At 41.5% G+C, this 14,303-nt stretch overlaps 1 protein-coding gene across 2 annotated transcripts in view; it reads left to right on the plus strand.

Moving 5' to 3' along the window:
* Positions 1-14,303, plus strand: part of LOC133448298 (protein MTSS 1-like) — a 107,912-nt gene that overhangs the window by 39,950 nt on the left and 53,659 nt on the right. For both annotated transcript variants that reach the window (XM_061726692.1, XM_061726693.1), the window contains exon 3: positions 4,510-4,583. In XM_061726692.1, the coding sequence (XP_061582676.1) occupies positions 4,510-4,583 (74 nt within the window). The remainder of the gene's footprint in view (positions 1-4,509; positions 4,584-14,303) is intronic.

Consider the following 14,303-nt stretch of genomic DNA (forward strand, 5'->3'; position numbering starts at 1 on the left):
CTCCGATAATACAGAGACCGTACAGCCCTCAGCAGAGGGCCTCCGACCCCATACCCTCGGAGCACCCCCCACAGGATGCCACGTGGGACACGGTCGAAAGCCTTCTCCAAGTCCACAAAACACATGTGGACTGGTTGGGCAAACTCCCATGCGCCCTCGAGCACCCTGCGGAGGGTGTAGAGCTGGTCCAGTGTTCCACGACCGGGACGAAAACCGCATTGTTCCTCTTGAATCCGAGGTTCGACTATCGGCCGAATTCTCCTCTCCAGCACCCTGGAATAGACTTTCCCCGGGAGGCTGAGGAGTGTGATTCCCCGGTAGTTGGAACACACCCTCCGGTCCCCCTTTTTGAAGAGAGGGACCACCACCCCGGTCTGCCAGTCCAGAGGCACTGTCCCCGACTGCCACGCGATGCTGCAGAGGCGTGTCAGCCACGACAGCCCCGCAACATCCAGAGACTTGAGGTACTCAGGGCGGATCTCATCCACCCCCGGTGCCTTGCCACTGAGGAGCTTCCGAACTACCTCAGTGACTTCAGCTTGGGTGATGAATGAATCAACCTCTGAATCCTCAGCCTCTGCTTCCTCGACGGAAGGCGTGTCAGCGGGATTGAGGAGATCCTCGAAGTATTCCTTCCACCGCCCGACGATGTCCCCAGTCGAGGTCAACAGCTCCCCTCCTCCACTGTAAACAGTGTTGGTGGAGCACTGCTTCCCCCTCCTGAGGCGCCGGATGGTTTGCCAGAATTTCCTCGAGGCCGACCGGTAGTCCTCCTCCATGGCCTCCCCGAACTTTTCCCAGACCCGAGTTTTTGCTTCCGCGACCGCCCGGGCCGCAGCCCGCTTGGCCTGCCGGTACCCGTCAGCTGCCTCGGGAGTCCGCCGAGCTAGCCAGGCTCGGTAGGACTCCTTCTTCAGCTTGACGGCATCCCTTACTTCCGGTGTCCACCACCGGGTTCGGGGATTGCCGCCGCGACAGGCGCCGGAGACCTTACGGCCGCAGCTCCGGACGGCCGCGTCAACAATGGAAGTGGAGAACATGGTCCATTCGGACTCAATGTCTCCGGCCTCCCTCGGAATCCGGTCAAAGTTCTCCCGGAGGTGGGAGTTGAAGACTTCCCTGACAGGGGAATCTGCCAGACGTTCCCAGCAGACCCTCACGATACGCTTGGGTCTTCCAGGTCTGACCAGCTTCCTCCCCTGCCAGCGGATCCAACTCACCACCAGGTGGTGATCAGTTGACAGCTCAGCCCCTCTCTTCACCCGAGTGTCCAAGACATACGGCCGAAGGTCAGATGAAACGACAACAAAGTCGATCATTGACCTCCGGCCTAGGGTTGCTGACTGTGCCTGACAAAAGTATTTTAAATTAAATGCATGCAGTCCAAAGAAGTTGAATAAAATATCTATTTTTCATTGAAGTACCCATCTTTCTTGCGTTTATTATCATTTGCCACATAATTAAAGCAACCTCATACTAAATTTAAGAAAAAAATACTAATTATCCGATTAGTCGACTAATTGTTTCAATAGTCGGTGACTAGTCGACTATTAAAATAGTCGTTAGTTGTAGTGCTGGGGATCGATTCAAATGTCAAGAATCGATTTGATTCTAATTCTTAAGATTCAGAATCGATCATCAAGTTTTGATTCGATTCGTTTTGATTCGATTCCGATATTGATTTGGGTTAGTGTTATTAAAACTGTTTTTTGAGTTGTTGCATGAATTATATGACTGTAGTTATGCAACATATTACTACTAGTATTATATTGAGATTCAACAGCAAGTATTGCAGCTAATGATGCTGTAAGGACCAATCAGCTCCCAGAATGCTGATAGAACTGCTTTCAGAAACATGTGGGTCAGAATTACCAAACAGATCCAGGGAGGAAACAGAGACGGATGAAATCGCTTTTATTTTTTCCCACATTCCGATTTTATTTGTTCCATTTTTGGTCTATTTTGGTTTTTAATTTTTGAGAATTTGGTTTTTAGCATATTTTGCAAATGTAACCCCAAGACAGTATATAAAGTAATGAAATATAGACAATTTATACAATTATAACCTAACACTTTAATGTTTTCATACCTTTAAACATATTTAAAGGCAAAAACATGGCACCAGTTATTCTCGTGTCCAACAAAACATTCCTTTTTTGGGCATAAACAAAAAAAATAACCAAAAGTTGTAATGTAATGATGAAAAAAAAAAAACATAAATAAATAAAAGAAAATACAAAAAAAAAAATCCCCCCCCCCCAAAAAAAAATAAAAAAAATCGATCTTTAGACATATGAATCGATTTTTAGGAATTAATATGAGAATCGATTTAGAATTGGGAAATCGAAATCACGGGATTCTGCTCGCACCGCTCCAGCGTTTAATGCTGCACAAGATTCAGACTTATTTGTTGTTTCCTTCGTCCCACAACGTGAGACACAGCTGGATCAGACAGGTCTCTGCCCACGCGAGGCTTCAGGACGCACCCGAGTGTTTGTGTGTTTATTCTGCTGCTACGACCGCTTTAACCTGCATATAATCTTTTGCGTTACAACATACGTTACTGGGGATTTAGAAACGGTAGGTTGGGGGTGTTTAACTCGTGTCTTCAGTCTTTATTATGAAAGAGTTTCCACTGAGGCCGAACAGAGACAGAGTCATTACCCCTGAAAACGTAATTAGATCAGGTAACGTGTGTGTGTGTGTGTGTGTGTGTGTGTGTGTGTGTGTGTGTGTGTGTGTGTGTGTGTGTGTGTGTGTGTGTGTGTGTGTGTGTGTGTGTGTGTGTGTGTGTGTGTGTGTGTGTGTGTGTGTGTGTGTGTGTGTGTGTGTGTGTGTGTGTGTGTGTGTGGCGTACACTTGACTAGGAAATGACAAGCAGACAAAGGTCCATTGATGAGGATCATGTGTGTCTCCGTCTCCCGTTGCCTTTGAAGACAAACCGGTCCTCCTTTCAAAATAAAAGTCCTTCAGCTGAAGCCGGAGGAAACGTTGACGGCGTTTCTTTACACTGAACGGCTGTTTATAAAAGCTCTGACCAGCTTCTTCTTCTTCTCTCAGGGCATCTAAATGTGGTTTACATGATCCTGATGTTGAACTAGTCCTGTGAACCGGACTCTGTTGTACAAATACAGTGTGGCAAGAAAGTATTTAGTGTAGTCAGCCACCAAATGTTCAAGTTCTCCAACTTAAAAACTTGAGAGAGGCCTGTAATTCTCATCACAGGTTCACTTCAACTATGAAATACAGAATGGGGGGAAAGATTCCAGGAAATCACATTGTAGGATTTTTACTGAATGAATTGGTAAATTCCTGGGTAAAATAAATATTTTGTCACCTACAAACAAGCCAGATTTCTGGCTTTAACAGACCTGTAACTTCTTCTTTAAGAGGCTCCTCTGTCCTGCACTCCTTACCTGTTTTAACTGGTTATCAGTATAAAAGACACCTGTCCACAACCTCAAACAGTCACACTCCAAACTCCACTATGGCCAAGACCAGGGGTCGGCAACCCGCGGCTCTAGAGCCACATGCGGCTCTTTAGCGCCGCCCTAGTGGCTCCTGGAGCTTTTTCAAAAATGTTTGACTTTTTTTTTTTCTTCTTTTTTTAAATTTTTTTTCCTTTTTTCTCATTTCGACTTTTTTCTCGACATTTCAACTTTTTTCTCAAGATTGTACTTCAACATTAATCTGGACATTTTGACTTTTTTCTTGAAATTTTGACTTTTTTCTCGACATTTCGACTTTTTTCTCGACATTTTGACTTTTTTCTCGACATTTCGATTTTTTTCTCAATATTGTACTTCAACATTAATCTTGACATTTCGACTTTTTTCTCGACATTTCGACTTTTCTCAACATTTCGACTTTTTTCTCAAGATTGTACTTCAACATTAATCTCGACATTACGACTTTTTTTCTCGACATTTTGACTTTTTTCTCGAAGTGCATAATGAAAAAAAAAATCTTCCCCCAGTTATAACTAATATAGATAAATTCAGCATGTGTTGCCTTCATTCTAAGGCTTATACAAGACTTTTAATTTTTTGCGGCTCCAGACATATTTGTATTTTGTGTTTTTGGTCCAATATGGCTCTTTCAACATTTTGGGTTGCCGACCTCTGGCCAAGACCAAAGAGCTGTCAAAGAACGTGAGAAACAAAACTGTAGACCTACACCAGGCTGGGAAGACTGAAGAGGGACTGTAAGCAGCTCGGTGTGAAGAAATCAACTGTGGGAGCAAATATTAGAAAATGGAAGACGTACAAGAGCACTGGCCTCTCTCATCTTTTTAAGTGGGAAAACTTGCGCAACTGGTGTCTGACTAAATACTTTTTTGTCCCAAGTTTATTTACATCTTCTTATTTCCGGTTGTACGTTCAGATGTCTGTTGTTGGAAGTCTTAAACTGGTTAATGGTTCCGCTTATTTAACGAAAACAGGATTTATTTTGCTTGATAAACCTGAGAAGTGGTTGATGGTTGAGATTCCTCTGATCTGTTTCTTCCAGGACGACCATCGCGGTGACGGGGGCTTTCCTGGACGCCTTTCAGAAGGTGGCGGACATGGCGACCGGGACCAGAGGTAACGTTGTTTAACAGAGCCTGATTTCACATGTAAACATGTTATAAATCACAGCTCGTTGATTTTCTTTGGTGAAGTGAAAATCTGAGCTCAGAAAATCAGGTTTCTGCCGTCCTGCAGATGAGAGAAGTGTTTGTTCTTGAGATCTCTCCCTCTTCCTCTCTTTTCTTTATAAATAATGAGATCAGAAGTTATACTCTCCGTTCACGTGGAAACCACAAAGCTTCGTCCTCGCCGGGCACGCCGTTGTTGTCTGTATTTCATGTTTTACTGGTTTACCTGTAGTTCCTCTGCTACTTTCATCTGAAGTTTCTCTGGCATTTTTAGGTCATCCTTCTCTTTATTTATTTATTTATTTATTTATTTATTTATTTATTTATTTATTTATTTATTTATTTATCAACCTTTCAACTCCGCGTAGTCGTAGTTTCCTCTGTCTCTCCAGATCATGAAGGGAAACTTAATCACAGTTTCCACATGTTCAGGGCCGCGGGGCCTTAAAAAGCCTTAAATTCAATTTTTGCTCAAATAAGGCCTTTAAATGTCTTAATTGGTCTTAAATCTCAATCCAAGGGTTTTAAATTTAGAGGGAATGTATCCAGTCATCATTATGAAGTTTATTTCATCGTTTTAAGGAGAATGTCCTGCAGAGTTTCTAAATCTGTGTTGCCAGGTTGGGCAAGTTTCAGCTGCTTTTCCTGGTTTTTACCAAATATTTAGGAGAAATTATCAACAAAGAAGGTGCCATTATGACAGAGAAAAGTAGAAACGTACACAATAAACTCACGGATATTATATTTGCTTTAATCTACTGAATTTAATTGTAGTCTTTGTTTTGAGCATGCACTTGTTTTGGGCTATTTAATGGTGTTGTGAAACTTGAAATTTATTCTGCATTTAATAACTGATGGTTTTAACATAGAGAATGTATGATTTGGGCTGGTTTTTCATTATTTTGGTGGGTTTTAGTATCATTGTGTTTGGGCTGGAACATGTCAGATCTGGCAACCTCGACCTCACGCTGGATTTCATAGTGACTGTCTTAAATTTTCTTTAAAAATGGTATTAAAAAGTCTTAAATTTACCTTGGTCAAACCTGTAGACACCCTGATGTTAATAACTAAAGACCTTCTGAAATATACATGACACAAACACGAACACGTGGAACGTAAATTCCCAGATTTGCTTATAACACATTGATTGATGATGAAGAAACTTCCCCAGGCCTTTTCTCACCATCATCATCATAATGAGGTTTCAGCTCTTTATTCTCTCAGAAACAGAGTCGATCCACACGTAAACTCTCTAATATTCTAGTATCATTCACTGTATTATTGTTTTTCCTCTTGGACATAAATTGCCGGCCCACTTCAGGCTCAAACGGATCATATAAAGTATTCAGGCCATCTGTCGAATGCCTGTGAGATAAAGGCAGCCGGGCAGGGACCAGCACGCTCTGCTGCAGCGCTCGCTGTGGTTACGTAACCCATAAATCAGCTGGTATTCACTGGAAAATCCAGTGTGGCGTCTGCGGGGGGTGAATCACGGCCACTCCTTCAGGCCTGCTCCGTCATATCTGACTACTTGTTTACGGGATTAAAAAGAGGCGGCGGACGCGTGTGATCAAACTCTGGTGTTTAGAGGGAACTCGTAATTGTCCTGACGATCAGGAGGTTGTTTGGAAATCAGCTCCAGATCTCATTCTGCATCACATGACTTCGCTGGGGAAGTGGGACGTTATTAACTCTGTCAAAGCTGCTTTCAGTGATGAGAAAACTACACAACTTAAGGTTTATGGATGTAAAAATGCTCCTTCAGACGATGCTCAGGGCACAGTTGTCCCCAGATCAGTCCTCCGGGACCGGCTTGTTTTCTTCATTCATTTAGTTAATTACTTTTAGATCATCAGATGCAGGTTAACCAGAGTCTGGTGTGTGTTAGGATCAAACACAGGCCTTATCCCCCCCCCCTCTTTACATTTTCTAGTGATGGATGCTCCGACCTGCCGGGACTCGCTCCGGATCACCGGCGGCGACGGGGAAGATCATGATTGGAACTAGTGTTGTTTTTGTCAGACTGTTTCAATTTTAGTTTTAGTCTAGTCTTTGGGTCAAGCTATCATTTTAGTTTTTATTAGTTTTAGTCACGTTCATTCTCCTTTAAAGCTGGGCATACACTGTGCGATATTTTAACTCGTTTGATTCAGCCCCATCTCACACTGCACGACTAGATCGCGGAGTTCAAAAGTTCACAGCCCACGATTTATGGTCTCACACTGTACGACCCGATGCTCTGATGCGTCTGCTCACACTAGGGCTGTTTGATTAATCGCGATTATGTAATTAGAACGATGTTAAAATGTGAAAATCGTAAAATCGATTTTCTTGCTCTTTAGTGTAGGAGGGGGCGTTGTAACGGCCACCGGGCATCCCTCAAGCCAGATGCGATAGACCGGCTCGTGTTCCTTGCAAAAAACACCTTTACCTCCTTCACGTGTTGCATTATTATTTAGCATGCAAAGACCCAGTTTAGTTTAATTAGAAAATGTCTTGTTTTATTTAATTGGAAATATAACTTACTGTATGTTTGCAAGTGCTGATTTGCGGATTTTTTTTTCAGAGATAAAACTTTATATTTTATTATATTTTTTAAAACTGTTTTTCAACTTATTTTACAGAGTTTTGGACTTTATTCATTCATTTTTGGTTTAATAAGAGCAGAGTTTGCACTTAAAGCCCAATGGGGCAAATGTTCAATAAAAAAAGAGCATATTTGAAATCATTTCTTTGCCTTTTGTCAATTCACAAAATAATCGTAATCGTAATCGAAAATCGGATTTTGAGAGAAAAAAATTGAGATTTTATTTTTGGGCAAAATCAAACAGCCCTAGCTCACACTATACGATCATGATCCTCACGTCGGACCTCTGTACTGGAACTTGAGGCCGGTTCTGGGCTGTGCCAACCCGAACGTGCGTCCTGCCCACCCGATCAAAGATTATGGGGATCCTTTATTTTTTTATAATTTTATTTTTTTATATAGGCTATATATTTAAAAAATCCCAAAATATCTGTACCATTTCTGATTGGGTGGGCACTGCGCATCATTATTAGACACAACAAAGAATGCATACCGCAAAAGTTGTGTTTCGGCGGAGGAACCCGACGTCCCAGCAAAATGAGAAGAGTTGTTCAGAACAGCAGACAGCGCACGCACTTAAGGCTGATTTATGGTTCCGCGTTACACCAACGCAGAGCCTACTCCGCAGGGTACGCGGCACCGTACGCGGGAAATGCTGTCTTTTTTTTGCTATTAAAACATGATTTGTAATGTGAATTTGCAACACTTTAAACTACAAATAATAGTTTTTGACGTGACATCAGAGATTGCGCATGCTCTCTGTGAAAGGATGAGTCCAATCGGGTCGTAGCTGCTTCAACTGTGCGACTCCTTCACGAGGAGCGACCAGGATTTCAAACACGTTTGATTTTCTTGCAACCTCACGATTCGTGATCAGGAGCTCGTCGTGAGGTGTTAATCTCTCGTCGTGAGGTGTTAATCTCTCGTCGTTACCCCACGTACACTGCACGAGGCACGAGCAACGATTGGGTCAAAATCGGGCCCGATCAAAAAAAAGTCGCACGACTGGAAAATCGGCTCAAAACGAGCCGATAATCGCACAGTGTCTGCCCGGCTTTAGTTGTGTCGAGTTTTAGTCGACTAAAGCCTGGGATATACTTGCTGTTGGTGCTTGCGTTCGCATCCTTTCACGTCCGTTCGTGCACCACCAACTGCAACGTCGCTCGCGTAGTACGCGAGGAGAGCACGTCGTACCGGCGGTGACCGATAGGGGGCAGTAAGCAGAGCAACACTTGGAAAAGTGATCAAATATTTAGTAGTAGCAGTAGCAGATTAGAACAACAAACAAGTTAACATGACAATATTGGATGATGTAGGAGATTATAACATTGCTTTGGAGGTTATCTTATTATTGTTACCTTATAGACTCAAGAATACATTCATTTCAGATACAGAAGACTCTAATTTCAGTTGACAACATATTTATTTTTCCGCATTTCTCCCCATCTTTTTCTTTTTTGACGACACATTGGGTTTTCTTTTCCACGTCTATGTAGGAAAGTGGATCCAAAGATGCTTCTTCTTCTTCTTCTCCCCCCCAGAGCAGATCCCCGCGTTTTCTCTATGTAACTTTGTTTTTAATTGTCGTTAACTAGAGCTCTGCGTTAACGGCATCAGCCTCTAACTCTGCAGCTGCATCTTCTGGATCTGATTCCTGCTGCAGCGACTGGGATTGAGGACTAACGTCACCCAGCAGAACTAAACCAGAGAAACTACTGAAAACATGGACATTAAACCAGAGAAACTACTGAAAACATGGACATTAAACCAGAGAAACTACTGAAAAATGAATATTAAGGATCTTTGCTGGAACATGTCGTCAAATTTAGGTCAACGAACATGAAGACACATTTTAGCAGAGTTTTTATTTTGTAATTTACATTTTAGTCTCGTTTTTTATTCCTCTACGATATTGCATTATATATTTAATTATCGTTATCGTCACATGACCAGCATTTTCGTTACGTCTAGTTTTCCTCAGGTGATAAAGGTTTTGCTGACGATGATATTTAGTCATAGTTTTTATTGATGAAAGCAACTTTATTTGAAACCTTAAGATGTTAAATACGGTGGAGCTGCAGCAGCAGAGAGCTTGACCTCGAGTGAGTGCGTGCGCGTGTGCGTGTGAGTGTGTGTGTGTTGTGACAGCTGTCCTCCTCCGTTGTGTCTCCGTCCTTCGGCTCGTCAGCTGCCGAACGTGTGACTGAAGCACAAAAGACAAAAGCAACAGTTGCTTTCACCCGAGACCAGAACTTTTTCTTCTTCTGCAACACATTTGTGTCTTCTCCGAGTCTCAGGCGTTTAAGCGTTTAAGCGTTTAAAGCGCTGAGCGGCCTCCGACCCCCCGCAGGGCTCCTCTCAGAACCGGTCTGGCGAGACGCTTCGTGATTTGTTTCTACACTAATGCTCATGTTCTCATCCTCCTGTGATCTGGGAGAGGTGTTTAACAGCCCGGGGCCTAATGCCTTGCTCAAAGGTGCACCGGTATCACGGCCAGAAAATAACGCGTCTGCTGAAGTTTATCAGAGAGTTCTGCTGCTGAACCAACAGAGATGATAAAAGTGGGTCACATGTTTTATTTTATTGTTGGCTTTGTCATGAAAACAACAAAACCCAATCAAATTAAAAGCATCAAAATATAAAAAAAGAAAAACAATTTAACAGTTTCATTCAAAAATAAAACACACAGCAAAACAATGTGTTTGAGATGGAACAGGAGGAAGCAGAACGCTTATTTAGTCCTGTCCCTTCCTCACAATATCATATCATATATAACCTATAAAAATTAAAAAAAATTAAAAAGAAAAGAAAAGAAGAAAAAGACAAAATAACAAAAAATAAATAAAACACAAAAACATGACGCATCACGATCAGGGGTTTGGGATCAATGTCATTTATTAATGAAAAATACGTGCATGTACTTGCCACTTAATCTGAAGAGGAGTTTCATGCCTGAACAACTACATTTGTTTGTTTACGTGAACTTTGGTCAGAACTGGTTGACGAGAGCGACCGATAAATACGACGTCTGGTCAGTTTATGAATTTAAAGGATTTTTTTTTCTCAGATTTAAGAATTAAAATAAAAAACTGAAGTGTGAGCTGCAGAAGAAGGAGGAACTTCTTCTCCTCCATCAAAAACAGGTTTTTTAAACAATGGAGTTTTGATTTCACTTGTTTTTCCTTTCAAGTAAATGAAGTTAAACGTTAACCGTTAAACTTCAATTATTCAACAATGGTAAATGACAGATTAGTGTCGTGTCTGGGGTTGACGGCTGTCGAGCGGCGCCGTTAGCAGTTTTCATGTTAAGTTCCTATAACTTATACATTTGAATAATACAAGAAATCCACGTGTTGCTCAACAATGGCTTGTTTTCATGTAGAGCTCGTTCATACTTGTCTTTTATTTTCTTTCTTTTCTTTTTAAATCAAGTTTTACAAAGACGACCCCCCGAGGCAGACGAGCCTCCCGACACACCTCCTGTTATTGCTGCCAATGCTGTCATCTCAATTAAAGTCTCTATATTAAAGGAAATTCTCAGTTTAGATGCTAAAGTTTGACTTTAAACTGTTTTTAATGTTAAATATGTGCATCCATATTTATTTTATAATGTTCATAGTATAATCTGAAGCGACGGAGATCGAGTAAATTAGACTCAGAAAGCGTCTCAAAAATGCTCAACACTAAACGAGAACGTTTATCTCACAGAAGTGCCGAGGTTAAGGTTGCCAACTCCTTGAAAAATAAAAAAGGGACACCTCATCACCTCAACCCGATTGCCTTCACCTTTCCTGGCGTGTTGAATTTTTTTAGCCCCTTTTTTTGTGAGTGAAACGATTTTTTAACTATTTGACTCGAACCTGAATTGAATTAGATGCATATTTTTGAATGTCATGAACACATGGAAAACAAACTATTATCCAGCAATTCACTTTAATACAAAATAACAAAATGAACTGAATAAAATAAGTATCTTTCTTAAACAGAAACCTGTCCTGCTTAACTTACAATTGTATAAATTAATATAAAACAATAGAAAGAAAGCAGAACATCCATTCTGTAATAGTGCAAACAGAAAGTCTGTAGAAAACTTTTAAACATATTTGTGCCTCAAAGGCCATGACTGTAGACTACAGCTGTAATAAAACAGAAAACAATAACTTATGAACTCAACAGCTCAATGCCATTTTCCATTGGCATTTTAGGACTATTTCCTGACTCTCACAATAATACGGGACAAAGTGCGTCCCTTTTCAGCTCAATACGGGACGCACACTAAAGTTTATAAATACGGGACGATTCCGTTTTTCAAGGGACGGCTGGCAACCCTAGCCGAGGTGGACGCTGCGATGGCCGACGTGTTTCCTGCCCCTTTAATAGTTCACGTTGACTCCGCCCCCGCCAGCTGAATCGCAGTTTTCATTGGAGGAAAATCAATCAAAAAAGGTCTGATTGGTGAAAGTATGTAAAATCAGATGTTCAAAAGTGCGGACGCCCAAATCCACGCACGTTTCTTTGAACATCACAATCAACGTGGAATTGAGCGCACATGCAGGAGCACAACACTCCGCCCTGTCTCCTCCCTCAAGTAGAACAATTTGAATATGATAATGAGGAAAAATATCCATTAAAAACTTCTCATCCTAACAAGGAAATTGGAAAAACGAGTGAAACAAATTTAAAAAAACATCGGCCGTGGGCTGGAGACACTCTGTCAGAAGTTGAGGCTGGAAAAAATAATGTATTTGGGGTAGGGATGCTACGTATGGACTAAAAAATGTATCACGATACTTTCTGGCATTTATCATTTATCAACTCCATCTTTTTAACTATAAATCTATCTCGCTCTCAGATTCGCCATGTTTGTTACACAAAAACGTCATCAACGGGAATTTATCCTTCTTTCTTTCTTTCTTTCTTTCTTTCTTTCTTTCTTTCTTTCTTTCTTTCTTTCTTTCTTTCTTTCTTTCTTTCTTTCTTTCTTTCTTTCTTTCTTTCTTTCTTTCTTTCTTTCTTTCTTTCTTTCTTTCTTTCTTTCTTTCTTTCTGGGTCATTTCTTCCTTCCTTCCTTCCTTCCTTCCTTCCTTCCTTCCTTCCTTCCTTCCTTCCTTCTTTTTTCCCTTCCTTCCTTCCTTCCTTCCTTCCTTCCTTCCTTCCTTCCTTCTTTTTTCCCTTCCTTCCTTCTTTCCTCCTGCTCCCTCCTTCCTTCTTCCCTTCCTCTTATCTCCCTTCCTCCTTTCCTTGTTTTCTCCCTTCCTTCTCCCCTTTCCTTCCTTCCTTCCTTCCTTCCTTCCTTCCTTCCTTCCTTCCTTCCTTCCTTCCTTCCTTCCTTCCTTCCTTCCTTCCTTCCTTCCTTCCTTCCTTCCTTCCTTCCTTCCTTCCTTCCTTCTTTTTTCCCTTCCTTCCTTCTTTCCTCCTGCTTTCTCCTTCCTTCCTTCCTTCCTTCCTTTCTTCCTTCCTTCCTTTCTTCATTCCTTCCTTCCTTCCTTCCTTCCTTCCTTCCTTCCTTCCTTCCTTCCTTCCTTCCTTCCTTCCTTCCTTCCTTCCTTCCTTCCTTCCTTCCTTCACGTACATTGTGTGTGGATTTAACGCAGAACCATAAATCAACTTAAATCAAAATCTTAAAAAAAAAACTTAAATCAACACAAAAACGTCATCAACGGGAATTTATCGTTTTTACCGTGAGATACAAATTCTTATCGTGAGGAATTTTTTTGACGGCTTATCGTGAACGGTAAAATATCGCCCATTCCTAATTTGGGGGCATTTCTTCCGATTTAAACTGCTTTGCATTATGGGTATTGTTGTTCTTTTGCTTTATGTTGCCTTCCGTGAAGAGTTGTGGTTTTATTATGTTCGTAAGGGTTTGTAAATGTTAATATTTAGCGTGCATATTTAGTGCATCATTACACTCCTTTTCTTGTTTGTATTTTAAGAACCGGAACTTAAGTTGATGGGACGAAAAAAACCGGCTCCTCGTTCCGCTTTATTGTCAACTCTCTCAACTTATTTATAATAATAACAATAAAACCCCACCAGCGTGAGATATCGGCGTAAAGAGCGACGGTGAGAAGACCCCGGTTGTCTGAAGTCTCGTTACCATCAGCTGATCTGCAGAGTAGCTCCCTCTCCTCCACATGACCCGTCTCCGCGGCAACGGAGGAGCTGTTGACGTCTCCGGCATCATGGGGTTTGCACGTCACAAGACCGCCGGACTAATTCCTGCAGAGGTCTTTAAAGGTCGCGTGTCGGCGTCCAGGGCTGCGGAGGCCGAGAGGCGTTCAGGTCCAGCTGCTGGTCAACCGCTCGGCTAATCAATAACCCGCTCAATGTGAACAGGGGGAAAGGTTAAGTGCAGGGGGAGCAGTTACCGCTTCAGACTGTTGTCATGGCAACCGTGGTGCTGAGTAGCATTTTTGAACATTTACGTTACAGTTTCATGACTTTAATTGTTTATTTACATGATAAAGTCGTGTTTGAAAGGCTGTGAAAGCCTTTAGATTTGTTTTGTTCTTGTTTTATTTATTCGCACATACAAGTTAAAAACAAAAAGATACATACATGTTAATATTGTGCAGGAGAAGTTGGAAGCCAGAAGGCTTATCGAGAACTTCTCCCAAAAGAACACACATCAAAATACCAGTTGTAGATTCACATGTTTAGATGCAAATCTACCAGTACATACACACAGTACAGATTATTACAATACATATAATAATAACCTCTTATTGAACTTAATATGATTGAGTGACCTTACATTATTCTACTGCAAAAGCATTTTTTTGTAGTTTGTTTTGAAAGCTAGCAGAGATGGTGATGTTTTTAGCCAAGGATCAGTAGCATTCCAAAGAATGGACCCTCGATGTCTTATTGAGAACTGCCTAAAGAAGAAGTAGAGAAGTACGACTATAGGGTATGTGCAGGTTCTTGGCTTGCCGAGTGGGATATGAATGAATATCGGAATTCAAAGAAAAAAAACACTTTAAACCAATTGGAAGGTTGTGACAGTTGTAAATACATTTGTACACAAACAAACATATCTGCAAGGAATTCACCTCAGAGACAGACAAAATGTTTAGC

This window comes from Cololabis saira, chromosome 8 (assembly GCF_033807715.1).
Source record: "Cololabis saira isolate AMF1-May2022 chromosome 8, fColSai1.1, whole genome shotgun sequence".
Classification (NCBI taxonomy): Eukaryota; Metazoa; Chordata; class Actinopteri; order Beloniformes; family Belonidae; genus Cololabis; species Cololabis saira.